General features: G+C 43.7%; 1 protein-coding gene across 5 annotated transcripts in view; it reads left to right on the forward strand.

Moving 5' to 3' along the window:
- Positions 1 to 1,493: 1,493 nt before the first annotated feature.
- KLF7 (KLF transcription factor 7) overlaps positions 1,494 to 26,799 on the forward strand; it is a 98,794-nt gene continuing 73,488 nt past the window's right edge. For 4 of the 5 annotated variants that reach the window (XR_008682245.2, XM_055398911.2, XM_055398913.2 and 1 more), the window contains exon 1: positions 1,505 to 2,057. Coding sequence is in view for 4 of the 5 variants with exons in the window: in XM_055398911.2 (XP_055254886.1) it covers positions 1,956 to 2,057 (102 nt within the window). In the remaining variant the exon portion in view is untranslated. Of the gene's footprint in view, positions 2,058 to 26,799 lie in introns of all 5 variants that reach the window. The other variant, XM_055398912.2, reaches the window with a different exon arrangement.

Genomic DNA, 26,799 nt, shown 5'->3' on the forward strand with positions numbered 1-26,799 from the left:
GGAGAGAGTTGAGAAGTGCGATTAAGAGGGATGTGTTTCTTCCATTATGAGTTAAGTTTCTCATTTCTGAATAAGTACCAAATTCTGCAATCATTCCAAAAGTGGAAGTTCAGCTCACAGTACATTTTGGGGAAGTTTCAGCCACACTAACCATTTAAGGTCATGCAAACAACTGGTCAACCCGGACAACTGGCATAGTGCAGGGCTTTTGGCTAAGAGATAATGGCGTCTAGATCTATACATCTCTATACGTTAGCTGGATCGAAAACACAATCTGGGCCCTCCTCTCACCACCGCAGCTTGGCTGACTGACACTTTATCTCCAAGTCACAAGGTGGGGGGGGGCTCACGTTTACGACCCCACACAAGTTGCCTGCTTCTGCCAGCACCTCACGTCTACCTGGATTCCGTCTATTGTCTTTAACACACACTTCTTGTAACTCGTCCCCCTCCAACCAACTCTAACTGGGAGCGCGACCCTCGCCGGGCCCCCAGCGCGGGGTCGGCGGGCCGCGCAGGGGGCGGGGGCGCGGCGGCGCGCTCCGAACGCCCGCGGGCGGGGGGCGGGGCCTGCGCGCGAGGCCGGCCCGGGCCGCCGTCTGCGCGCCGCTCCCCTTTGTTCTGTTCCATTGTGTGGCACTTCCTCCTCGGGCGCTTCTTCTCTGCACTCTGGTAGCCGGTGGGGAATTCGTGAAGGGGTTTTTGGTGACTTTTTCTGCTCCCCCCCGCCCCCGGTTTATTTTTTAGGAAGTGTGGAACTCTTCTGCGCTGCCCGTCCCTCGCGGTTCCCCGCCCCCAGGCCTGGGAGGGAGGCGGAGTGGGAAGTGGCTGGCCCTCTTCCCCACGCCGGCTTCCTCGTCCTCCCACCTTGCTCTTCCTCCAGGAGGCATCCTAACCCCGCATTCTGGACTTTCACCTCCTGACCGGCCGCGTCCACGCCAGAATGGCGATCCGCGACCCTCTCCCTTCTGAGGGGCGCCGGCTCCGGCCGCCCGGGGCTCCATCTGGCACCCAGGCGAAGGTCGAAGGCCCGCGTGCGGCCCGAACCCAGCCGCCTCGGCGTCCCCGGAGCCGGCGCGAGTGTCGCCGCGACCCTCCCCGTCCCTCGCGCTCACGCTCCCCGGCCGCGGTGCGGCCGCCTCAACCCCCTTATATAGCCCTCTAAAAATAGCTCGCCTCGCACCGCCTTGTAAGGCAGCGGGGAGATTCACAGCTCGCCAATCGGCGCCCGCCGCCAGGGCCGAGCTCCGCCTCGGGTTCCGCTCCGCGCTCCCCATTGGTCCTGAGTGACTTCACGAACCCCCTGTTTACCTTACATGGTCACACGCGGCCTAATGGACGCCCTCCTCCGAGATCCCACGGCTGCGCGGAGAGCGCGGCGGAGGGAGGGAGTTTGGGGAGGGGGGAAGAGCAGGAGGAGGAGAAAAGGAGGAGGAGGGGGAGAGACTACAAACTAGCAAGGATGGGGTGGGGGGTGGGGAGGGAAGGAAAGGGGGGGAGAGAAGCGATCGCGAGAAAAAAAAAAATGCAACCTCCCAAAATAAAGAGCAAAGATTGCATTAGGAGCGAACAGCGCTGCAGAAATAGATGGCAGCTTCGTATCAGTGAGTTTGCATCCCCCTTCCTGATCCACGAGCTGGAGTGATTAGAGCCCTGGAAGGGAATTGTTACTCCCGTGGAGAAGTCCCCTTTTCCTGGCAGCCGTCTGCACTGTACACGCTGGATGCTTCTCTCCATCCACCCCACTCAGCCTCTCCTCTCTCACCTCCTCTCTCCCTCTCTCCTGCATTGATTTTTTTTTTTTTTTTCCTTTTTAGTTGACTGAAACAAAACAAAACAAAAGGGCCACTGGATGTCTGCCTTCTTGGGGGGTGAGCCAGACAGACTGACAAACAAACAGACCCAACTGTGTTCGGGGGAGGGTTTCTCCTCCCGTTTTGCCCGGCAGCAGCAACATGGACGTGTTGGCTAGTTATAGTATATTCCAGGAGCTACAACTTGTCCACGACACCGGCTACTTCTCAGCTTTGCCATCCCTGGAGGAGACCTGGCAGCAGGTGAATGATTTAAATTACTTGTGTAAATCGTGTGGTGGCGGCGGACTCGCAGGGGCTGCGTTGGTGTGGGCTTGGGGTTGAATTTTTTTGTTTGTTTGTTTAATTTTTTTACCCCCTTTTTGGCTGTTTGTTGTTGAAAATGTTTTCGAAAACAGTCATATGCTTACCTCTCCACCCACCCCCTAACCCCGTATAGTGTGCCGAGCTGAGCAGCCGGTCCGAGCTGCCTGCGTTTTAGTCACCAACACACATCCTTGTGCACATTTTGTTGGGCTCACTGTCCCCCAGCAGAGACCTGCCTAACTTCTGGGGTTCGGAGGAGCCGGGTGGAAAGGTGGTTTGGGGCTTAACGAGCCATCGCAGGCAGCTACCGCGTCCCTACACGCACTAGCTGTACCTACTTGGTACCTTAAATCAGGTTCATCTCTTTCAACTGGTGCTGACGGTCGTCAGATGCGGGGGGTGGGGTGGGGGTGGTAAGAGCAAAGCGGGGTGTTTTCCTAGTAATTAGCGAGTGTCAATAAAGAATAGGAACTTGATTTTGAGATTAGAAGGTGGGCAGGAGGACCCGAGGAACCCAGTTATAAAAGGTACTCAGAGATATCTTGGAGGAGGACGGGAAGATATATCTATCTAGTGCTGACCATGCATTGTAGGTTTCCCCAGTGCAATATCCACGGAAAGAGATCACTCTCTGCGTGTGTCCTTGCTTCCCTCTCTCGTTTGGTGTCCCTCTCCACTTAGCACAACCTCTGACAAAGGGTGGTGTGTGCTTCCATGCTTCTGACTTTGTCTTAGAGGACTAGTTAAGAAACTCCTAAGATGCTGAAGGGCACCAATGCCAAGTTGGCTAGGTGTCCCAGGGAGGGGGAAGTATGGCTGGTGACAAGTTCACTGGGCTTTGTGAAGTGGAATAAAGAAAGTGCTGGTCAGTGGAAAGTGCTGCAGAAACAGTGATTTTTCTCAGTAAGGATTGGGAGCTGCTGAGGGGACATTCTTCAGGAAAGATGGTGGATTGGGGGAAGGTGGAGGGACACGAGTATGCTTTAGTATTCTTTCAAAATTCTACAGTGTCTATCATGGAAAGTCCAAGAAGACAATTCAGATTTGCACGGTGGAAGTGTGAACGTGCACAGTCCGTCTTGGAGAAACGTGCTTGCCCTTGGGGAGGGCTGCGAGAGACTTGGTGTGTGGCTGCTCATGTAACTTCTCTGCTTCGTGACAGCAGCTTGTTAAAGCTAATGAACGGCTGGATTTCCTCTGCCAGGATCCAAAGCGGGATTTGCCGGCTTGAGTCTAAGGATGTAACAGTCGCTGCTTTAGCGAGTGAGGTTTGGTTTTCGGTGTAAGGAGGTGATCCTCTGTACCATTGTTACTAATTGCTGTTACTCCCCTGATTCTTCCAGGCTGGAGTTTCTCCGGATACTGGTCTCTGGTGTCTGTGGGTCCACACATGCATTCCTGCCTGAGGATGCTGGCAGATGTGTTTGACTTTGTCTTTCTCTAAAGGCACACACAGCGCACACTTTTTTAGCATAAGACATTTCTCCAGTGCATCCTTTCTTCCATCCTTGATGAGACTGCCTCATGAAGGGTCTCACTGGAGCTTTTTCCTCCTTTTATTTCACATGCTAATTAAACCAAAAGGTTGCCAGAATTTCATTTTCAGAAATAGTCTTCATTTCACACTGTCAGCCCACTGGTGTTGAATTGGTTGCCTATTAACAACTGTCTAGACTGGTTAGGGAAGAGAATCTGTTGATTTAGGCAGCCCTTGTTTGTGACTAACTGTTAAGTAGGCTTGGAGGAAAGAAAGTTGGCTTTATTTGTTACAGCGTTCCCCCTTGGTGAATCACCCAACTTTGTTTTGGTTCAAGTTTTCACAGTAGTAAAGCCTGCTTTTTGGGGAAGGCCTCTCCAGAGGAAACCTGCCTTCCTAGATCTGGTTAGACCATCCATGAAAACATCTAGATCTATAAGGAAACATCATTGGTTTGACAATTAGAGGATGTATTAGATCTATTGTTTCCTCAGAAACCTTCTCTGCTTTTCTCTCCACCTCCCAACCCCCCTCCTCCTCACTTCATCTCACCCCCTTCAAGGAACCTCTAGTTTAGTTTCTCTCTGTGGACACAGGAATTTCAGCCCACTGCACCTCCTTCCCTATTTCTTGCCTTAATTCTGTCCTACTGCCTGTTACCCTCACCTTCAGATCCTTTACCACGCTCTTTCAGAAGCATGCTCATAGTCCATACTAAAATGTAACTTGTGAGGACACAGTCCTAAATGAGCTGTCACTCCAAGGAGCTTTCTTCCCTGGACTCCTTAGTCACAAATGCTTTCTGTAAAGGTGACTGGGACTCCCAAATTCGTACTGGTGACATATCTCCAACTTCTATCTCTTCCTCTCTCTCCCTACACCCTCCTCTGTGCCGCTTCTGAGTATAAAGGAGGGGAATGTGGTTACATGCAACTGTTGGTTCCAAATCAACCATCAGATGGTGAAATTTTAAGTCTCCTTTGCTCAAATCAGCTCAGGAAGGTTGCTACAAAGAACCCCAGGCCGGAGGAAGTTTCCTGGTGCTCTGGGATAATCAGATTTTAGAGGTCAAATGAGGAGCAATTATTAGATGTACTTCTGAAAGTGAACAGTGTACCTTAAGATGAGCGAAATGCAGAGATCCCAATAATCTGATTTGGTTTGTAAGAAAGACTGGCTTGATAAACCCAAGAACATCTGTGCATTTGAAAATTAAGGATGGAGGTTTTATTTTAAACTCTTGCCTGAGATAATTGTCCTGCTTAACAGTCAGTGAGCTTGTCATGGATCTCCTGTCACAGGGGTCATCATTTTGACATTGGGTTCTGGGACAGTCTTATCTTAGCCACATTCAGCGCCAGCTCTGAAAATCGTTGCCGGTATAATTTTTAAATCCAGATGGACATCCTACATTAACAGCTCTCCATTCCTGGGCTCTGACTGCATACTTAAGCACTTGGCTCAAGTAACATCATCCCTGCCTGTCATATAACTGTAAATTACGCTGTGCTTATGTGGTCTATTATTTTATGGAATTCAGCTGACGCACAATTCCTAAGGCCACCAGCCTTAAGCCCTTCGGAAACTTGCAGGAAATTTTCCAAGAGCTGTCTGAGCAAAAGTAGAAAAAAGTCAAAGGTGGACAGAAGCTAGCGTAGTGTATAGGGTACCATTTGATGATGGATAATGGGGGACCCATTCATGATCTTTGTCGCCATCAGAAATCATGATTTTTCTGGATGCACTGCTGGTTTAGAAGATGAAGAAGGATTTAATACAATATTGATGATTATTTTTCTTTGGGAAGCTACAAACACTTATAATTTTGATATATTCTTCACACCTAGACTGCTATTTCGTGAGTACAGGTCAAGTAATGATGTTCTAAGTCTTATTTACACTTAGCCTTGCTTAATGCCATTGAGGAGCATAGTGTGTTTACTGGAAAACTCTTATGGAATTATGTTTGTTGTTAATGCTGATTCATAATTGGCAGATGGGGTCAGTTTCAGGCCTCCCTTGTGCTCAGAGAAAATTTTCCACTGCTACTGGAAACAAATAAATAAATCATAGAACATTCCTCCCTCCTCCCCCACTCCCCCATTGTTTTAAACTAATGGCATACTTGGCTACTGTATGAACTGCAGCGTCCCCATAGCACTGCAATTTCATCTTGGTGACAGGCATCCTGAACCACTTTTTACAAGGGCCTTTGGTATGAAGCATCTCTAGGGGACAACCTACAAAAATGGTTGCCTTCCAAGAACAGCCTCATGGTGCAAGGGATAGGATTTGGTCTGTGAGCTACACTGCTTCTCCTACACAGGGATCGTGCCTTTGCACTGCCTTCTATAGGCCTGAGCAACCAGGTGCTGTCTCAGCCAGAAAGACAAAGCAAACTGTAGGGTCCCTGCACCCGCAGGTTTGCCTCTGTCCCCAGTTTGCAGAAAACCTTGTCTTGAATTAGAATTTCTTGGCAATAGCACCACCCAGGGAAATTTGTAGACACAAAGGAGCCTTGCTAACCACACTGAAAGGATAAAATAGCTGGCTTTTTATTTATTTATTGTATGTGATTTGTGCATTCTTTAGTTACCATAAGCCTATTTTTTAAAAAATTTGAAACAGTGACTTGGCAGATGAAAAAAAAAATTGGAACTGCCCCTGTTACCCAGATTTCCTTTATAAGAATGCAGTCACTAAATAAATGTAGCTTTACAAATGAAAGCACATGTGAATGCCATCAATCACACACTTAGCCTTTCCTTAACAGATTCATTTCCATGTTCTTCTGAATAGATACATCTCTTTGTAGATTTAGGGTCTCTCAAACATGATCATTAAGTCTACCTGTTTCAGTTTGATATTTTAAAGTGAATGAATGTTACAATGCAGGTTTTTTTTTTTTTTTTTAACTACATCTGTCTTTAGTTGCAGGAGAAGGGGTAAAGGAAGTGGTGACTTCTTTGTTCTCCATGTAAGTCCCACCCCGACTCCCTACCCTGAGGAGAATGTGATGTTGGGGTCCAATCCATTTAAAGGGCAGAGCAGAAGATGCACTGTGACACCTCACCCTGAAATGATTTATGTATGGGTATGTCAGAGACCTTCACTGTTCAAAATGCGCTCTTCCTCTCTTAGCCCATTCTAAATATAAATGCCAGTGGGGACTATTTGCCTCTCCACTTAAATGGGAATAGTTTAGAGAGGGTCCTAATGGAGCTTTTAGTTGCCATTCTCTTATAAATCTTCAGATTCTTCTCCCATCAGAGAATTCCCGCATTTTAACTTTTTGCATACAAGAAGGCAATGCAGAATTCTTTAATCAGCCTATGCTTATTGGGGAGGGAAGGCAGTTTCCTCCAGCCAGCCCCAGATGACTCATGTTGATGGGGTAGCTGACCACATGGGGTGGCAGACACCCCCATCTCTGCAGTTTGGCAGTAGCATGCCGGGAATTTTCAGTCACTGTCACTGGCCTCCATGGTTGGCAAATGCAGAGAATGCCTCTGAGATTCCGGTTCACTCAGTCTATCAGTTGGCATGTATGTTGGGACAGAGATTTGCTGAAAGTTTAGGACAGCTCCCCAATGTAACCTGAGCAGTGCCAGAAGGGTGAGGGGTGGAGATGTATCTCTCTACAAATAAACCCCTTTGTTTTCCCAGATCAGCTGAGTGCTTGCTTTGCATGAACAGGTAGAAATATTTTAACCCAGATTGCCAAATCTTTCCAAGAACAGTGATTAGGAAGCTCTGCAAACACTAAAGGTGTTAAAGTCAGTGGAACAAGATACAGCAGCTAATCATTAATGTTACATGCAACATCTGCAAGTTAAGAAACACACCTCTGCCCAGATACATTGTGTGCTTATTTTAGAACATCACACACCCACAGGAGAAATTCTCCTCATTCAATTTAAGTGTTCCCCAAATCAAGTCCTTTATTACTAGAACAGGTTTTTACCTAAAATTGGTCATCATCTTGTTCCTCTCCCTTCTTCTTTCACTTTTGTTTTCTGCTGCTAATTTGGAGAATCATTTCTCCTGCCTTGGTACCTTTTTGTTTTCCTCACTTGGTATTTTGTTGTGACCCTGAGAACTTGGTCCTGCTGAGTGTATTGTGTCTGCTGCACTCCCCATTAGAGCAGCTTCCAGCTGTCCCCATCCACCACATGCGTGACATACAGAGGGACAGCTGAGGGTCAGCAGCAGTTTCGAGATCCATCTAGGATCAGCCTGCTTGACATGGGAGTGACTTATGATTTCATAGTGATTCACACTGCTGACGGAGCTGGTCAAGGCACTCAGTCACACCTTGTGGGCTTTTCTCTGTATGAAAATATGGAAAATATTTCACAGTCAGTACTTCATTCCTTTACTTTGGTTATGTGCAAAATACTGTTTGGGTGAGGTGAATTTGAATTGGCTCTAGGCTGTGCCCTGTATGAGCTTGACTCCAGTAGGGGAGAGTGAGCATGTTCAAAATTAAGTAATGCACTATTAGAACACCATTGCCAAAAAGAGAGATTTTAAGTCCTGAATTTGAGTTCTGACCCATGCCTGTCTATATAGCCTCACCTTGTTAAAATCTTGTTAATAGAACATACTTGAGATTTACTAAGTTCTGTTTTGGTTTTTTTTTTTTTTTTTTTTGCTAATGGGGTAATGGGGCTGGTGGCCCTTTGAGGGCAGATGAGTAGACAGTGTGAATACACATGTCCATAATGGCCAGGAAACAGCATCCGTGTCTGTGTCATTCGGAAATGATTATAGGTAATTAAAATAATTAATGTAGAGCCGTATGCAATATCTATTTCTGAATATGGGTTTATTGACATTTCCTAAGGGTCATATTGAAAGTCAGGCCCCAGGCCTGGTATCAAACGTAGATGCAGATAATCTTAGAATTTCAAATCCTGAAAGGCTCTTGGTTTCTTTAAAACACTAGGCTAGGACCAAGTGATTGTTGAAGCCAGATGAAGCACTGAACCTTCCAAGGTTCCCCAGCTGTTGTTAACATGGATGGCGGTCCTAGGCCCCAGACTCTTTCAGATGTCCACATGATCCGTTTGCTTGCTTTTCATCATGTTGTTCTGAATATATTTTCAGTTACTTCTCATCTTTCCTCCTCTTTCTTTCCCTGTTTCCCCTTAAAAGGAGGCAAGAAAATCCTGTTTTTACTTTAAACAGCACTTGTACATGGAATTTGGGAATTGTCTGGGCCCTAAACCAAGCTATTGAATATCTTGGAGAAAGCTTATGTGTGTCACTTTATCTCTTTTCCACTTTTAATAACGTGTGGTAACCTGGAAAATGTACACTGTCCTAAAAAGACAAAACAAAAGCCCCCAATTACAACTCCAGCCCATGAAAAAAAGTGCTGTCACTTAAATGATAACAAATGGAGTGAGAATAAGGAGGTGCATTGGGATGGATGTGGCAGGGAGCTGGATGGATGGTGGAACTGGGGTTTTATGTGGAAAGCATCAAGTGCGAAATGGTGAAATGCTTTGTCTCTGACAACTTGCCAACTAAGAGACTGCATGAAACTATAGCAGTTATCATGTGCCAATTCAGGAAAAGCTTTTCTGAAGTGTTTTAAGATTTCTTGAGAGGGTTGGATGGGCAGTGAAGTTGTAATGTTTTACAAATTTAAACAAAAAAATATTGCACATTGTGATAAGCAGTCGGGAAGAGAGTCAACTTCTGTGTGTTTTTAAAAAAGTCCTGTGGTGCTGGAAGGATTGTGCTGGCCTAATTTTGAGTGACTCTAGTGAGGAAAGGAAACTCGGGGTGCTCTTCACTCTACTTCCCAGCAACTTTTGGCCCTTCTCTACCCAATCTCTGGTAGTGATGATGGTGAAAATTCTCTGTTGGAACTTGTCTCAAAGATTGGCTTCACCTCTGAGACCTTAGAAAATGAAGTTTGCTTCCCAAATGGAGACTTCTTTATTTCATCAAAGCTGTAATCTACATGTCCAACTCTGGTATCTTCCTGAGTTCAGGCTCACAGTTTGGAATTGGAAACATGGGGCTGACACTAAAGACTTTTGGGATTGTCCCATCATGACCTCAGCTGAATATATCCCAAAGTGTGAGCTCATCCAGTCTGTCCTCCTTTTCCTGGCTTCCCTGTTTCTTTTACTAATCGCCTTTCTTCTGGGATCCAGGTTTGACGGTTCTATCATCTTTGACTCCTCTCTTTCCCTTGACTGTAATTGGTTGAAAAATCCCCTTGATTTGGTTCTTACCGTACTGCACCTGTCTGCTTTCTTCTTGTTCTGCCATTGCCCCAGGGCAGCCTGGCCACCTCTCCGGGATTGACTTTCTGCCTCAATCACCATGTTTCAAATTGTTGGTGTTTCCCTCTTTTGCATATGATGAAGCCAAACCTCTCAGAGTCCCAGTATTCCTAGACCGAGTCTGGGTAGTAGTCACAAGTTTCCCGCCTGTTACCATGTGCGCTGCCATACAAACTGAATGATTGTACTTTTTCTGCTTCTGTCTTCATTATTGTCATTTCCTTCAGCCTTTTCCCTTCTTTTTCCTTTTCTCCCGTGAGTCTCTTTGTCCAAATTCTACCCATCCTTTGACTTTCAGATGGTTGCCACATCATCCAGGAAACTCCCTCCCTTTCCCTTTGCCAACAGTAATTGCTATTATTTCTACACTCTTGTGTAGAACTTTCTACTTCCTCGTGATGCTTTTCAGTTTTGTCCTGTAATATAGTTTTTCTTTTTTCCCCATTACCCTGTTTTTCCAGTTAGGTTGTATGATTTGGAGCAAAGTCCATGCCTTGGTTATAATTCTGAGAATAAACTTTTAATACATGACCCTTCAGGTTCTTAGAAAGCCATGCACATGGTAGATATTGAGTGGATATTTAGGACTTAAGATATGACTGTGACTTAAGATTTGACTATGTGTGCAGTAATGATTCACAAATGTGGTTGTACCCCAGACCAATTATATCAGTATTCCTTTGGGTGGAACCCAGGCATCAGTGTTTTGTTTTTTTTTTTAATAATTTTCTGGGTGATTCCAATATGCAGCCAAGGCGCTGAGCTCTTAATCTATGGAAGGTTAATATCAGATATATCAGAGTTGTAGCTGGCTACTCCTTATATGGAAATATTTTATTTCTTGTATAACTTGGAAGCTAAGTGTAAAAGAGGTCTATAATAAAGCAGGGTAGTGGTGGGTATACTTTATCCAGCTCCTTGGTTTAATAGCAACTGTCCAAGTGTTGTTTGATCTTTCTTGTTTTGCTTTCCCTTACCCTAAAGTGTTGAGTACAGTCTCATTTAGCTTACATTTCCTCTGACCCACTAGAGGTTTGCTTAACCTGGTCAAATTCCATTTCTGGTACCTTTGTGGTGGTGGGCACTAAACTCCAGCCGTGCCGTGCTTCAAATAATTCATTCTCAGCAGGCTCTCGACCATGATTTTCCACTTACCTCAGCCCGCTCTGTGGTTTTAAAGGAATGGATGCATGCATGAACATCTGTTGGATGATGCCAGATAGGTATTAGGTAGCAGTTTAACAGATTTCTTCCTGACCTCACTGTTTGCAAGTAGACTCTGTTTATAAAGAATTTCAAAGGACCCATGTTTCTAGTAAGAGGAGCAAAAATAAACTGTAGAAGAATTGCCACTGAGGACATTCAGGCAAGGAGGCCGCCTCCTCGTCCATAGAAGGCTTTAGCTCTTGTGGTAATGACTGTGGGCATGTGGTGATGCTCACAAAGAAACCTTAGAAAGGCCTCGATTTCAAACTGTGATGTTTGCAAAAATGTATGTACTGTAGCTGCATCCTTTTATCTATAAACTGTCTTTGATGGGGGTATGGTTGGCAAGAGAGAACATCAGGAGAGGCGCTCAGAGCTCAGGGTTGAAGGATATCTTTTGGAAAGCTCGACCCAGCTGTGAAAACGGCAATTAGCCGTGGAGCAATCGCTCGGCAAGGGAGTGCCTGCCTGCTCCTGACCCTGCGTTCGTGCTCACCTTCCAGAGCTCAGGTTGCAAGAATTCAATGGACTGGTCACAGTGCTGGCTCTTATTTTTGGAGAGGCGGAAGATTTGCTTGGCATACAAAGGAGTGGAAATAGATGGCCCCATCTCTCCCTTTTGAGCTCTTAGTGTTTGTTCATAGGGCCACTGTAGACCCTGTTCACAGAGCACAGCTCCTGTCTAAGGGGTGAAGGATGTCATCTGCGAGGAGCCCCCTGTGCAGAGCTGATTCTCCTGTGAGCTCCCTGAGATGCTGCTCAGTGTCACACTGGGTCTTTGGCTTTGCCTTCTGCATTCCAAGATGACCCGGGACCTCCCCTGTGCATTTACCTCCCTGTATTTTCTTTCTTTCTTTAATATGGACCAAGAGATGGTTTCCTCTGTGATGGGGATGTTCACATTGGCTTGTAAGAGTCTAACAGACATCTGTATTGAGCTTTTGTTCTCAAGGACGCAGGGTGTTTTGATCAGGATCTCTTGTCACTGGCACATTCTTTCTGTAACTAAGGAACAGGCAGATATTACGGAATTTCCCATTCAGAGGTGAGAAAAATGGGGCAGAGGAAGATGAAGCAAGTTGTCTTCATGTGGCTGCAAAGCAGATGAGTTGCAAAACCCATGGTGGAACATTCTTTCCTCTTCCTTCTTTCAACTTGGCAATTCTATCACCATAACAAGCATCATAATAATACCTGTGCTAAGTCACTTCACTCATGTCTGACTCTTTGTGACCCTGTGGACTGTAGCCCACCAGCCTCCTCTGTTCATGGGATTCTCCAGGCAAGAATACTGGAGTGGGTTGCCATGCCCTCCTCCAGGGATAATATCTGATAGATATCAGATACTTCCTAGAGATGATCTCATCTGAGCATGTTATATACATCATTTCATTTAACCCTCACGCCAACCCTGTGAGATACGTGTTCTGCTTAATCCTCCTTTTACAGACGGATACATTGAGGTGAGAGTTATTAAATGACTTGCCTAAAGTCACACAACTTGGAAGTCTGGTTGAGCCAGATTGGGCTCAGAATGAGCCCAGACAGTGTGCTCAGGACTCTGAATTTCTACATTTATACTAACTCCTAGCTAGGAAGGAGACACCAAGGCGGAAGCTGAAGGTCATGGGTTGGGACTCAATGGAACTGTATGGATTTGAAGGCTTTCTGGCCTGTCTTCTTTCTGGGACTTGGTTTTCTCATCTGAACAAGAACTGGGTTGTTCTAGGGCTCCTTAATGGCTCAGGTGGTAAAGAATCTACCTGCAGTGCAGGAGACCCGGTTTGATCCCTGGATCAGAAAGATTCCCCGTAGAAGGGCATGGCAACCCACTCCAGTATTCTTGCCTGGAGAATCCCATGGACAGAGGAACCTGGTGGGCCACAGTCCATGGGGTCGCAAAGAGTCGGACACGACTGAGTGACTAACACTTGTGCTAGGGTTTCTTAAGGTCATAGTGTTTGTATTAGTCAAATTACATGAGGTGTTGAAATCAGGCAGAGCTGGAGCCTTGAGAAAGTCGCCCAACATCTCTGAATCTATTCTGTCGTGGGTGGAATGGAGACAACAATACCTAAGTAAGGGCAGGCATGTTGGCTCTCTGGCCCAGTGTCTGGCACATAGGATCCACTCAACAAATTCTTTTCCCATTTTCAACCATCCTTCCTTCCATTGAAAACAGTGCAGAGTATCACAATGCTCTTTTTCTAAATAGTATCACCGGTGTCTCTAAGGCCCTAGTCATCTCGAGTGTCTAAGAGAAGGTGAATGATGGAAAGGTATGGTATTTCGTTTATCCATCCCACCAGAGCAGCTTTCATGAAATCACTTGCACTTAGTAGTGGGGAAATACTCGCAATATCCATTGCCCCCCAAAACTCAGCCTCCTTTGAGCCCATTGGAATTTGCTTGGCTTGCTCACGCACATGTCCAACTCATTCCCTTTCTTTCCAGTCTTACTTACGACTTTTCCTAAGTTTTTCCAGCATATGGGTATTTTTCTTTGTGAGTCAGAATTAGGCACATATACTGTAATACAGTGCCGGTTACTACACCTGCCTTTTCTGCCTTACCTGATGACTGAGCTTACAGCAGCTTATGAGAGTGAATCAGGTTTTATGAGATCTATAAATATCTCCGATAGGATTTTTATTTCATTTTCCCCCTTCAAATAAGACATAATGGAAGCACTCACATACACAAGGAATATTCTTTCTGTGATAAAGTGGGTGTTTTTGAATTGGCCTCTGAAAAGCAATAATTTGATGTGGTTGTTCATGTTGGGAGTTTTATGGGGGAGGGGGAAGAATCATGCATATGCTGCTATAAAACTTGAAGATTATTTCCTCATATTGAAGGTTTAGCCCAGTACCTGTGGAAAGATTTATGTCAGAGATGCCAGCTGTGTGTACCGACTGCATCTCCTCCTTCTGAGGAGTGTGTGTGTTTGTGTGTTTCTTAGACACACAGAAACCAGGGAAGGAAAGTCCCATTGCCTGGCAGAAGGGGGGGCTCCCAGAAAGAAGAAGATTTCCAGTTCTTTGTCTCATCTGCTTCTAGCTGCCCCGTGGGAGGATCTCGTCATCCTTCTCTGGACTTCATGGATTTCCTAGGGAGATTTCACACCACTTAATATATCTCAATGAAATTTTTTTCCCTTGGAATTTCACTTTTTTTTTTTTTTAAAGAGTCTTAAGCTTACCCAATTTTTAAAAAAGGTACATTCCCCAATACCAAGAATGGAAAGGATTTTTCTTACCTTGCTTTTTGAGGAGTATCTAGAAGGAACCTTGAGCATGTAACTTTAAAGAATCCATTAAAAATAAAACTATGAGGGTTCTATGTCCCTCATTTTTACTGCCTGGAAAATAGAAGTCAGGAACTCCACTTGCCATCTTACTCAGGACTGTTGTGACAAAGATAATTATGGACTTAACACTGGTTTTTGAAAAACTGAATATCTGACTCTGACTACTTAGGATTTTTGTGTTTATTTTTGCACAACCTCTCCTTGCATACATCTTCCCCCAGTTCTCAGTAGCTTTATATTTCAACTAGATGATAATATAATTTGGCCTCTGAAAAAATAAACTATGTGAACTTAGTACACCTGACCTAAAGGCATGCAGGATTTTTGCCTTAATGTCATTTCAGTTTTTTTCCATTTAACATCTCTGTGTGTAATATAATCCTAGTATTTTGGCTTTGCTACACACAAACACTATTGCATGCTTATCATCAAATGATGACTTCTCTGGTCCTCAGTTTCCTCGTATGTAGACAGTAGGGTAGAGTTAGGAGCAGTCAGATGATCAGATACAAACAGGAAACTCCTAGGCTAAACTGGCTTCAAGAGCTGTTTTATTTGGCCAGCATACCTATTTCAGTTTTCTTTTTAATTGGAATGCTTTCGGAAACATCATGCACTCTTCAATTAACCTTGTCTCCACTATTTCTACCCTGCTTTGTTTCTGATCTCTAGCCAGGTGAGCTTGCATTTGAGTTTGTGACCCCCAGACTATCAGCTCTCTAAGTCACCTTCCCCTCCAAAAATGCTGTGATTTGGGGGACAGCCTTTGTTTCTTCATGAGTCTCAAGCTGGCTTGATTACCCGGAATCCATTTTCATTCCTTTTTAGACTTCTCTGCCTTGTTGAATGTCTTTGTTTGGGATTCTATTTTATAAGCAGATTCCAAATTGCATCTCAATTTCTCCGAGTCATCCAGGTTCTGTTGTAGATCATCGAAATCTGGGTTGGAAAAGACCATCTGGTTTACCCCTCTCCCCGCCTGGGCTGAGCAGTTGCTGCCGAGCATGTTTATTCCTTATTGGTATTTGCAACATTTTCCAATTGGGAAACTGACTCTTAAGTTTCCTGAGCTTGCAGCCTCTTCTTGGTGGAAATGGCAGTGAAATGAGACAATATCAAAAAAAAAAAAAAAAGTTCTTCTGGTCAGACAACCCTCACTAACAAATGACTGCCATTGTCTGGGTTTCTTTTGTCACTCACGAGACACAACTGATCAGTGGTAGGGAAAAGTCCTTTTTGTGGAAGAAAAACGTGTATCCATTGCTGAAGTTTCAGTCTTGATATAGAAGCATGTTGTATAGAACCCCATTATCTGCTTTAACTGCTAATTTTTTGTGGAAGTGGATTTTATATGACTTGTTTCACTGAGGAAGTGATGCTTTTTGTGTGAAGAACTCTGGGGCATTATAATAAAGTACTTTCCTGAGAATCAAGTAATTGGCTTTTTTTTTGCCCTTGGCACTCAAATACTGCCAGCAAGGCACTTGGCCTTCATTTTCTAATGCTTTCAGGATGCTGTTCTACATTAGGGGTGTTTAAAAAAATTTATTCTTTTGTACTGGCTCCCTGATATTACTAAGGATATCATTTAGGTTGACCGGCTGGCGATTTTCAAGTCATTCTTTTCCTGTTAAAAAAGCCAGTCATTCCATTGAATTACTTGATGCTGGGTATACCTCCTTTGCTACAATCTTCAATTACTTTTTCTTTTTAAAAAATTCTGAGTGTTAAGTAAAGGTCCAGTGTCATTATCTTGTTTGCATATGTATTAATTAAGTTTTAAAAACTAAGTAGTTGTTTATCTTACTATGTGATTGACAGCTATTAAAATATTTCTGGAAAGTATCTTTAGAAAGGAAGAAAGAAAGGTAGAAAATAAAAGCAAGAAGAAAAAAGCAGGCAGACCTTATGTGGCCCTCAAATGTCCTTGCACAGTTCTTCTGTGAAAGAGACGCAGAGTGCAAATCGTTTGTTTTCCTATCCAAGATGTGTCTTTTCCTCTTGTTTCTGCATTCATGATCTCTTTTTTTATGCACCCTATTCATCGGGTTTAAGATTTTACAAATATTAGAATCTGAGGACTATTAGACATCTCATTGCAATCTCTTTTCTTTCTCCTCGATTTGCAGATAACCTGCCTGAGCTCTGTTGTTTCAGTTGCGAAGTCATGTCTGGTTCTTTGCTACCCCATGAACTGCAGCACACCAGGCTTCCCTGTCCTCCACTCTCTCCCTGAGTTTGCTGTAAAGCCTGAGCTTTAGAGAGCATTATTTAAGTCCAAGCCAGTATTGGACCTTCAAGTAATTTGCTTTACTTGAAATACTTTATTTTTAAATTTTTATTGTAGTATAGTTGATTTACAATGTGGTGTTAGTTTCAGGTGTATAGCAAAGTGGTTCAGATATATATACACACATATACATTTTCAGACACTTTTCCATTATAGATTGTTATACGATACTGAGTATAGTTTCCTGTGCTGTACAGTAGGTCCTTGTTGGTTATCTATTTTATATATAGTAGTTTGTATATATTAATCCCAAACTCCTTATTTGTCCCATTTCAATATTTCGGATGTCTTCCCATGTTAACATAATGCGTGGTGAAGCATGGCTCAAGGCAGTGCTTCTCAAAGGGTGAGCTCCCCTCTGTGGGCTCAGGAGCACAGCATTAAATAACAACAGAATCACCTTGGGAGGCCTTATTATTATTGCCCTTTCAGTTTTCTTTCAATCCTTTTGACCAACTCTAGGAGAAAGGCTCAGCTTTCCTTAAGGCTTGACAGTCTTTTCCTTCTCTTCCTCCTCCTTCTCTGTCCTGTCCTTCATCCCTCCCTCTCTTTATTCCTTCCTTTTTTTTCATTTTTCTTCCTTTCTTTCTTCTTAATGAAGAGAAAACAGAAACCAAACCCAGAGCTTTCGACAGTCAAACGTCCAGCTAAAAGTTAATATTATCATTTTGGTTATGTTGTTTTTAATTTTATAATTATTTTTTATTGATGATCATTTATAGGAAAAGTATTTTAAAATATATGCAGCCTTAAATTTGTACTGTAGTATAGCTGGTTTACAATGTGGTGTTAGTTTCAGGTGTATAGCAGAGTGGTTCAGATATATATACACACATACACACACATATACCTTTTCAGACACTTTTCTATTTGTTATAAGATGCAGTGCCTTCATGAGGCAGTTATAAATGTAAATAATAGGGAAATGATTATACAGATGGAATGCTGATTTGGTAAAAATGTATGAAAATGGGATGAAATGAAATATGAAGAATACTGATGTGGTAGAGAATTCAAGGGATTTGGAGTCAGAAAACTGGAATTTAGTCCTGACTTTGTAAATATAAACCAGGGCAAATTGCTAAACTGAATTTTCCCATCTGCAGTGTGGGGTTTATAATAATAGGATTATTATAGTCAAATGATATATGGCTGTGAAAGTGCTTTGTAAACTGTCATATGCTACATAATGTTATTGTTTTCTATTCTGTGGTAGCGGAGGCTTTAGTTTCAGACTTAAACTAGCACTCTCTGTTGACTTTCCTCTTCCTTATGATTTCTATTCAGTGTTCTGAGCACAGATATAGTAACTTCTTACTTGTTCAAGTGGGGCTCTTCCTTGTCCCTTACTTGCAGCACTTTGAAAAATCTTCCTACTGGTTTTCTAAAAGTGGGGACATAATTTCTAATTTCTTTGTGTGTATGTGTTAGCTTTTAAATAAATTTTGAAAAAGTAAATTTAGTAAATAGTTTATAGTATGTCAAAGCATCTAGATTAAGATAATACATTTGGCTTAATTGATTCTTTTCAGATAAATTTTTAAAACTTAAAATATTTTATCATACTCATGAAAAAATTGTGTGTGTGTGTGTTGATGCCCAGAGATGAAGGAATTTTGGGTTTTGTGTAGAAAGGAGAACCTGGGGGACAGTTTGCTCCTGAAAGTAGAAGTCTGTGTGGCGAAAATGACTCATTAACAATGTCTGTCACATGTGGTTCAGTGATAAGATGGGAACTTGGCCTGGTTAGGAAGTCCTGGACTTACCAGGACATTTCACCTGACTTCCAGAAAAGCCTAGCTTATGCTGCACAGGGATTGGAGTGACAGAGCAGCATTCATGTCTCAGGGACATGGACTTTTATCCCGCCCTAGACAACCCAGGTCGGAAATAACTGTAGCTAAGAAGGGAGGTTGATCTCTCTGACATGAGGACCACACTGACTGTGTTGGTCAAGCTCCATGAACTCTTCAGCTCAGGATGCTCAGATCTCCATGCTGCTTCAGATGGGTGCCACCATTGACAAGAATTTGGGAACTCAGAGGGTGAGGTCCAAAGGCCCTCTCTCATACTGCCTCATCCGGAGCACTGGTGGAAATGAGGGAGTATCTGGATCCCTGTCTAAGAGAAGGCCACTAGGGTTTTAGCCCATCCCTGTTTTAGGGGACTGAGTAGCTCTGTCCTTATTCGAAGACATCCATTCAAAGTGAAGGTTTGCAGGGGCAGGCCACCTGGTGGCTTAGCATAGACCTCTCTTACCTCTCTCTCATCAGGGTTGGATGGCAGACATGGCCCTCCTCTCGGCCTTGATAGAGTTACCGCTACTGCTGCTGCTGCTAGGTCGCTTCAGTCGTGTCCGACTCTGTGCGACCCCATAGACAGCAGCCCACCAGGCTCCCCCATCCCTGGGATTCTCCAGGCAAGAATACTGGAGTGGGTTGCCATTTCCTTCTCCAATGCATGAAAGTGAAAAGTGAAAGTGAAGTCACTCAGTTGTGTCTGACTCTTCGCGACCCCATGGACCACAGCCTACCAGGCTCCTCCATCCATGGGATTTTCCAGGCAAGAGTACTGGAGTGGGGTGCCATTGCCTTCTCCGTTAAGGGGCTCCTTAAAACTCACATTTTCCAGTTTGCCCTTCTTTGGACTTTTAAGTGGAAGTGGAGATGGAGAGGGACAGGAATCTACTTCTGTAGGGATTTGTCAGGACATACCTTTGGCTCAACCTCCCACATGAGAAATTTGATTCTGGGGTCAGGAATGTGACAAAACACATGAATATGCAGCTGGATTTTTGCCATCAATATGATTTGCAGGGAATTGTGGCCATAAAATGCTTGAGATCATGAATTGGATGGACTCCCCATCTGGAGAGCCATACCTTTCTCTGCAAACTTAAATATTTATGTACTTTTAAAGTTTAGTTTTTATTTTTAAAAAAGATCAGCTATTAAGAAAAAAGAAACAAAACGTAAATTGCTTCAGATCTAGTGGTAACATTTTCAAGTTTGCAACAAACAGTTTTATTGGAAAATGATGTTTTGTTATTTCAAGAAAATCAAACGTGTCCTAAGACATTGCAAGAACTGCCCGATGCTACCCTGGCCAATGAACACGGTGGAAAGAAGCAACAGAGGCTGGGGCTAATGTTGGCACATTGTATTATCAGAGAAATTTGTCATCATCTGTTACTTATCGTCCTCTTACTTTAAGGTTCTTCCACTGTGGTTTTCCCTGTTGAGTGCTAACTTATTTCATTTTAAAAATGCTTTTTATTTTGAAATAATTACAGACTCACAGTAAGTTGCAGAAATAATAGAGTCCTGTGTTCCCCACAGTGAGGGCATCTTACTCCATAGCCATCAGATGACTTAGTTCTTTTTGAGGGGCTTGCTCTGAGGGAGTGGGGTGGGTGTGATAAGTGGGGATACCTTGGAATACAGGGATGATGTTCTTATGGGGCAAAAGGGGCTGTGGGCAGAAGGCAGGGAGAATTGAGAAGGAATCCAGGTCATACCTCCCCAGCTTGTTTGTAGCCGGGGCCTCTCAGCTGTTAAAAAGCCAATTAGCTTTTGTGTAAATGAGAAAAAAGAAGAAATAAAATTATCTCTCTATTTATACATTCAAATAAAAGGATATACTTATTGACAATTTGAGGGAGAAGGAGAAGGTGCTGGAAATTAGAAAGGGAGATTTTATTTTTTAAACCTTTTCTGTTCTGTTTAAATGTTTTTGACCTTCACGTGTGTTCATTACTTTCAATTTTCTTAAGAGCAATCCTGTGAAGTGATGGGCCACTTGCATTTTCTTTGTGATTTTTTTTTCTTTCAGTCTTATGTTCATTTAAAAGAATACCCAGCCTCTTGAGAGGATCAATAATTTGGACTGCTGACAATTGTCTATAATTATACCATGATTGCTCTTCTTTTAGTGGGGCCAATAAATTAAATCCACTTCTCCCCTCCCCAACCCATTTGAGAAAATAGATACAGGAACCAGAGCGATTAGAGGTTAAATATCAGGTTTCAAGTGGATAAAACTGGATTGAGACCCAGTTGGGAAGTGCCATCTCATTCTGGCGTCCCAGTAGCTACTGTGGTATCCTCTCTCAACCCCCACTTCGTGGCTTGTAGGCTGCTTGTCCAGGGGAAGGGAATGTGTGTCCAACTGAGCAGCAGGTCCCCAGCACTGCACCGCCTACCTGGCCCCTCAGGGCTTCTCCTACAGCAGGGGGCAAGGATGACAAGAGAGGAGCTTGGGCTATAGTGTTTTTTTCTTTTTTCTTTTCTTTAATCTTTTCTCTCACAATACCTTTCTTAGGCAGGAGTAAGGAAAGGTGATAAAAAGAAGTTTGGAAGCTTTACTTGCAGGACATCCTGGGAGATCCTTGGAAGAGGGAGCCCCGTGCCTCTGAGGAATTCCAGTGGAGGAAGGGAGGAATCTAGTATAGCACAGGATAGGCTCCAGCATAGAAGGAAGACAGGAAGCAGCAATGATGGTTTTATCTTGGTCTGACCCAGGGGAAGGGGCTCAAGGGACCATGGTCCTAGGCCCTGCTCCCTGAGGAACACTGGCCAGAAAGGGACTGGGAGCAGCTAGGGAAGGGGAGTGACCCAGGGTGTGTTCAGTTCTAGTCTGTCCTGAATTCCCCCAACCTCACCCTGCAAGTAAAAATGGAAAGAATTTGAGGACTGCAGGCAGGTAGCCTCAAGGAAGAGTGATGGAGGTAGAGAGATGAGAACAGAAGAATCCCATGTCTCCAAAATTGCTGGTGTGGAGACTGCTTTGTCCCTTACCTGTCCACTTGCCTCTTCTTGGCCACTTCACATCAGAATAGAACTCACTCCCAGTCCCTGAAGTCAGCTGGCCCTTGCCCATCAGAGTCTGTCATCCACCAAGGGTTGAAGGAGTCGGAACAGTCGTACTCCTCCGTAATTAACCATTGGGATGCTTGAGAAGGAAGTAGGAAATGCTCAGTTTTGTAGTTATGCTTCATTTTTCTTCTGTGATTTTTGTTTGGTTCTCTTTCTTAGTAATTTACTCAGTTTCTATCTGATTTCTCAGATAACAACTATCATCTCATGAATAGTTGATAGTTGCTCTTCTTGTGAAGCCAGGAACCACCTATGTTGCTATCCTGGTGACATCACTCTCTTGGTTCCTTTTCTTTAATTGATTAATTCATCGCTCTCTCCTTCATATGCCAAGCATTGTACCCGGTGCTGAGAATGTATTAATGACCCAAACAGATACTGTCCTTGCTAGAGCCTAGAGGTGGACCCACAAGATAAATAGATATGGACGTATGCATTGTGATTGGCATATAAGGAAAAGAACAGGGTGTCAGGAGGGAATATTTCTTTAGTGACTTTCCCAGTCACATCTGAAATACCTAAGGAATTTTCCTGCTCATCTCATAGCTTTTTTATATACTCCCCAAAATGTTCTTCTCAAAACTTTTACCTGGAAGTATGTAGTTGACACTCAAAAAAGAAATCTAAAATGGAAGAAACACTGGATTTAGTGTACTTATGATCTTTGTTTCATTTATTGCATGTATTTCATTTATCATGAGTCTCCTCTTGAGTGTATAAATTCTCTTCTATGTATGTAGCTGGAGTTTTAATCTTGCTAAACGAAAAGGCTGTCATACTCCATATACTATATGTATTGTCAGTGTTTGAGTAAGTGTACTATCGTTTGAAGGGTTTTTTTAAATCTCATCTTCTTTTCCAATAGATTTGTTTTATTCCTTTCATAGGAAAAAGTGGGGGAAGTAAAGAAAAGGAAAAGCTAATGGTCTTTTCATGTCACAGCAAATCGTGGCAGGCAGAAGATTCTGACTAAGCATGTCAGTTAAAGCTTTAATGGTATGTTACTATTCAGCGCTTCCTTATAAAATCTGTATACGTAAAAGCAGTAGGTAATTTATGGTCATCAGTGGTGGCAGTTTTAAAAAATATAAATGTGATAAGCACTCTGTTCCTTAAGTTCTGCCTCAGGACTGATTGGTGAGTTGCTGTTGTGTCCTGTTGAGTGATGTGAATAATACCGATAAATGTATCAGGTCGTATTTGTTTGATTCCAGCTAAAGGAAAAAAAAAAACCTTTCTGGAAAGAGTGATGCTTCTCTAATGGCAAATGGATTGAACTGATGTAAGTATGGTTTGCAACAAGGGATATTTAACCTTCTATCTAGAATCAAATGCCAGAATCAGAGACGCTGAAGACAACAATGACTTTACAAAGAAGACTTTTGCTTAATCTGCATGATTGGAGGAAGGCTTTGGGAATGAAAATGTATCTGAAAACTTATTTTCCTTACCTTTGTGCTGTGTGCTTAGTCGCTCAGTTGTGTCTGACTCTTTGCGACCCCATGGACAGGGAGGCCTGGCGTGCTGTGGTTCATGGGGTCGCAGAGAGTCGGACACGACTGAGCAACTGAACTGAACTGAACTGAACTGAACTGGAGTATATAGCCCGCCAGGCTCCTCTGTCCATGGGGATTCTCCAGGCAAGAATACTGGAGTGGTTTCCCATGTCCTCCTCCAGGGGATCGTCCTAACCCAGAGATCAAACCCAGGTCTCCCACATTGCAGGCAGATTCTTTACCATCCGAGCCACCTTTCAGCCTTGTAGTGACAGTTACAGGCATTCCTGAGGGATGGTGGCAGGATACTGTAGAGACCAAGGTACAGCCTCACATGAAGGGAAGGATGAGTGAACCCTGTTCCTCAGGCATGCGTGAAATGTGTTGGTGGTACTGACTTGGTGAGAGAGGCAGTTGAATTGGGTCATGTGACCTATGCGAGGGAAGCCATGACCCAGCTGGTTGGGAGTCCTAAGCAAATCAGAAGGGATACAAGGATAGGGCTGGTGGTTTCATTTCCATGCAGGTATAACAGAGGCTTTGTGTTCTCTTCTGCTGACATTTGAAAATGTTCATTTTGGTACTTGTCGGTGACCCAGGAAAACAAGGTGAAAAATTAGCGACAGTGGGATGCTATGAAGCTTTTGACTGAACATTTCTATGATGTTTTTGAAACTTTTGTCTTGGGTTAGCCCCCTGGCATGACATTTTGGAAGTCTAAGCCAAACAATAACTCCTTGTCATTCAGACTTAACTTGTCTGCCTCTGTGACTTCTCCTTGACCAAGGGCACGCGTTTTATGGGAGTGGAGGAGGTGCCGTATCAATACCGGGTTCATCTGTAGAGCTTAGATGAATTTGCCTCCCGAGAGTTCAGACTTTAATGAAGCATCCTTTCCCTTGGAGCCAGCCTGCCTTTCTGCTGTCTTCACTCTCCACTAAGGCAGAGAGCAGAGCCTTCTCTTATGATATCGCAGAGTTAATAATGCTGCTCTATTGATTTTGTGAGCCTCTCAGTCACAGGGGAATGTGGGGGCGGGGATGGGTCCTGCGCTCATAGTACGCTTCCTCCAACTCTCTTTCCAGCCTGGAGCTGTTGTTTTGAATCTGGAAGCTTCTAACCAGGGCTGGATTTCCAAAGGTCAAATGTGCCTGCACATTTTGTCCTTAATGAGTTAGCTTTGCCCTGGATTCCTCCCCGAACTTGCCAGCGTTCAACCTGAGCGGTAGCAACAGCAACTTCATAACCAGCTCCAATTGCTTGATGCTCCACCCTTGAGAGGTGCCAAAAGGAGCCGCTTAGTGTTATTGGCCAGGAGAATGTGGTCATAAATGCATGTCTACAGGAATGGGTGAGGTTTCCTCTTTGCTTAGAAAGCCAGAAAAACATCAACAGAAAGGGGCTACAAAGGAGAAAAACATATCCAGGCGCTGAACCTTTGGTCCCCTCACCAACAAAACATTTGATGGTTTTAGTGAGGAAATTCCACTTTTTTTTTTCCTTAAAAAATAGGGAGATATACTTTTTAATCATCTCCTTTTTTCCTTTTGTTCTTTCTCTTTTATTCCATATTTTGTCTTCTTCCAGCTCTTGCTTTAAACCTGGCATACACAGATCAACTGATAACTGAGAAACTGATATTTCTTTTTCTTGATGATGAGAAGTTCTTAACTTATTATTGATCATTTTGCCTTGGCTACCAGGAAACTCAGGGCTGAATTTCATTTTGTGCTTAATATAATAGCATTTTTAAAGTTTTCTTTTTAATAATATTTATCGCTTCTTTCATTCTCATTTGAAGGCTTATTATATGTGTGTCTTAAACTAGGAGTATAAATCTGAAATGGAAAATGCCTCAGATGACTTTGTAAAACATTTGGTTCAGAAGTACTTGGTAGCATTAATATGACCATTGGGCCTCACTAGTGTTTTTTGAGCTCGTCATCTTTTCCTGAATTATCCCCGATGCTCTAGAGAAACAGCCATTGCTGTTTAGTAAATTATACTGGTAATACTGAGCCTAGAGCAAACAAGCAACATCATTTTCAGCCAAAAACTGCATTTTCTAGGCCCTGGGAATGCTGTTGCTGCCCCTTTATAGCTGCCCCCATGTATCAGAACTGCTAGTCTGTTCATCCTTTTCCAGGCACACAGTGGGGCTTTCATGTGTCCGTGTGCTCTTTCTAGAATGTCATTATTCCCTTTCTCCACTTTGGAAAAGACTCTGATGCTGGGAAAGGTTGGGGGCGGGAGGAGAAGGGGACGACAGAGAATGAGATGGTTGGATGGCATCACCGACTCGATGGACGTGAGTTTGAGTGAACTCCGGGAGTTGGTGATGGACAGGGAGGCCTGGCGTGCTGTGATTCATGGAGTCGCAAAGAGTCAGACACGACTGAGCGACTGAACTGAACTGAACTGAACTCATTTTTCAGGGTCCAGCTCAAATGTGACTTTTTTACGTGACCTATACCAGCCTCTCCAGGAAAGTGAGTTGGTTCTTTTGCTGCAGTGCCATAATACGTTGTTTGTCCTAATTATCAGTCACACACATACTCTCTTAGAGTTGAACATATTTCTATCCCTCTGTCCCTGCTATACTGTGGGCATCTTGTAGGCACCCTGAAATCTCTAGCAAAGTGTCTGATGTAAAGCAGAGACTCAATAAATAATTGTTCAATTAATTTAAAAGAAGGACAAGACACAGTACCTGCCCCTGAAAGGCCAACAGAGTTCAAATGGGTGTAACCTGCATATCCCAGCAAAGTTCTTTCTCCCTGGCTGTTACCCTGCTCAACAAAACTTACCAGTTTGATCTGGTCACTTCTGAGAAGAGCACAGAATGTTAAGTAATAGTGGCTCCTAATCAAGATTTCTTAAAAAAAAAAAAAAAAATTCATTTACAGAGAATTTACTGAGCAACCACTGATGATGCCGAGCTCTGTGCTTAGCCCGAGGGAGGTTTAAAACTTGGTGTCTGGCCTCCAGGCTTCTGTAGATTTGTCTGCACTTGCCCTCTCCTGCTTGACATTTCATGGTGACATCTCTGCACATTTCCCTTTCTCGTGTCAAGATTCTTTTTGAGAGCAGGGATTCCAGCTGTGTGGTGCTGGGCAAGGGTAGCTGAGCAGAAGATGAAGGAAAGTGCTGCTCATTTGTGATTTCCTCCAGATGGGTCTCTCTTCAAGTAAGCAATTTCATAGGAAAACTTGGTGGAAGGTTTACTGCAGTTCCCACCCATCTCTGTTGTCATATTCTTTCCACTAAATCCTGGCCCCTGTAGGTGTTTGAGTGTGTGGATCCTGACCTAGATTTATCAGGAAGGGCACTGAGACCTACTCCGCGCGCGCGTGTGCGCGCGCGTGTGTGTGTGTGTGTATGTCCTACTGTGTGTGTGTGTGTGTCCTACTGTGTGTGTGTGTCCTACTGTGTGTGTGTGTGTGTATGCGCGCGTGCACGCTCAGTTGTTCAGTCATGTCCCATTCTCTGTGATTGTATGGACTGTAGCCCATCAGGCTCCTCTGTCCATGGGATTTCCCAGGTGAAAATACTGGAGTAGGTAACCATTTTCCTCCTCTAGGGAATCTTCCTGACCCAGGGATCAAACTTGGTTCTCCTATGGCTCCTGCATTGACAAGTGAAATCTTTACCACTGAGTCACCTGGGGATCTTTAAAAACAACACCTGTCTACCCCAGCACATCAAGGACAACTATGTGGCCTTG

This window comes from Moschus berezovskii, chromosome 2 (genome assembly GCF_049115385.1).
Source record: "Moschus berezovskii isolate FMDL1 chromosome 2, NW_MosBer_1.0, whole genome shotgun sequence".
In the NCBI taxonomy this organism is placed as follows: Eukaryota; Metazoa; Chordata; class Mammalia; order Artiodactyla; family Moschidae; genus Moschus; species Moschus berezovskii.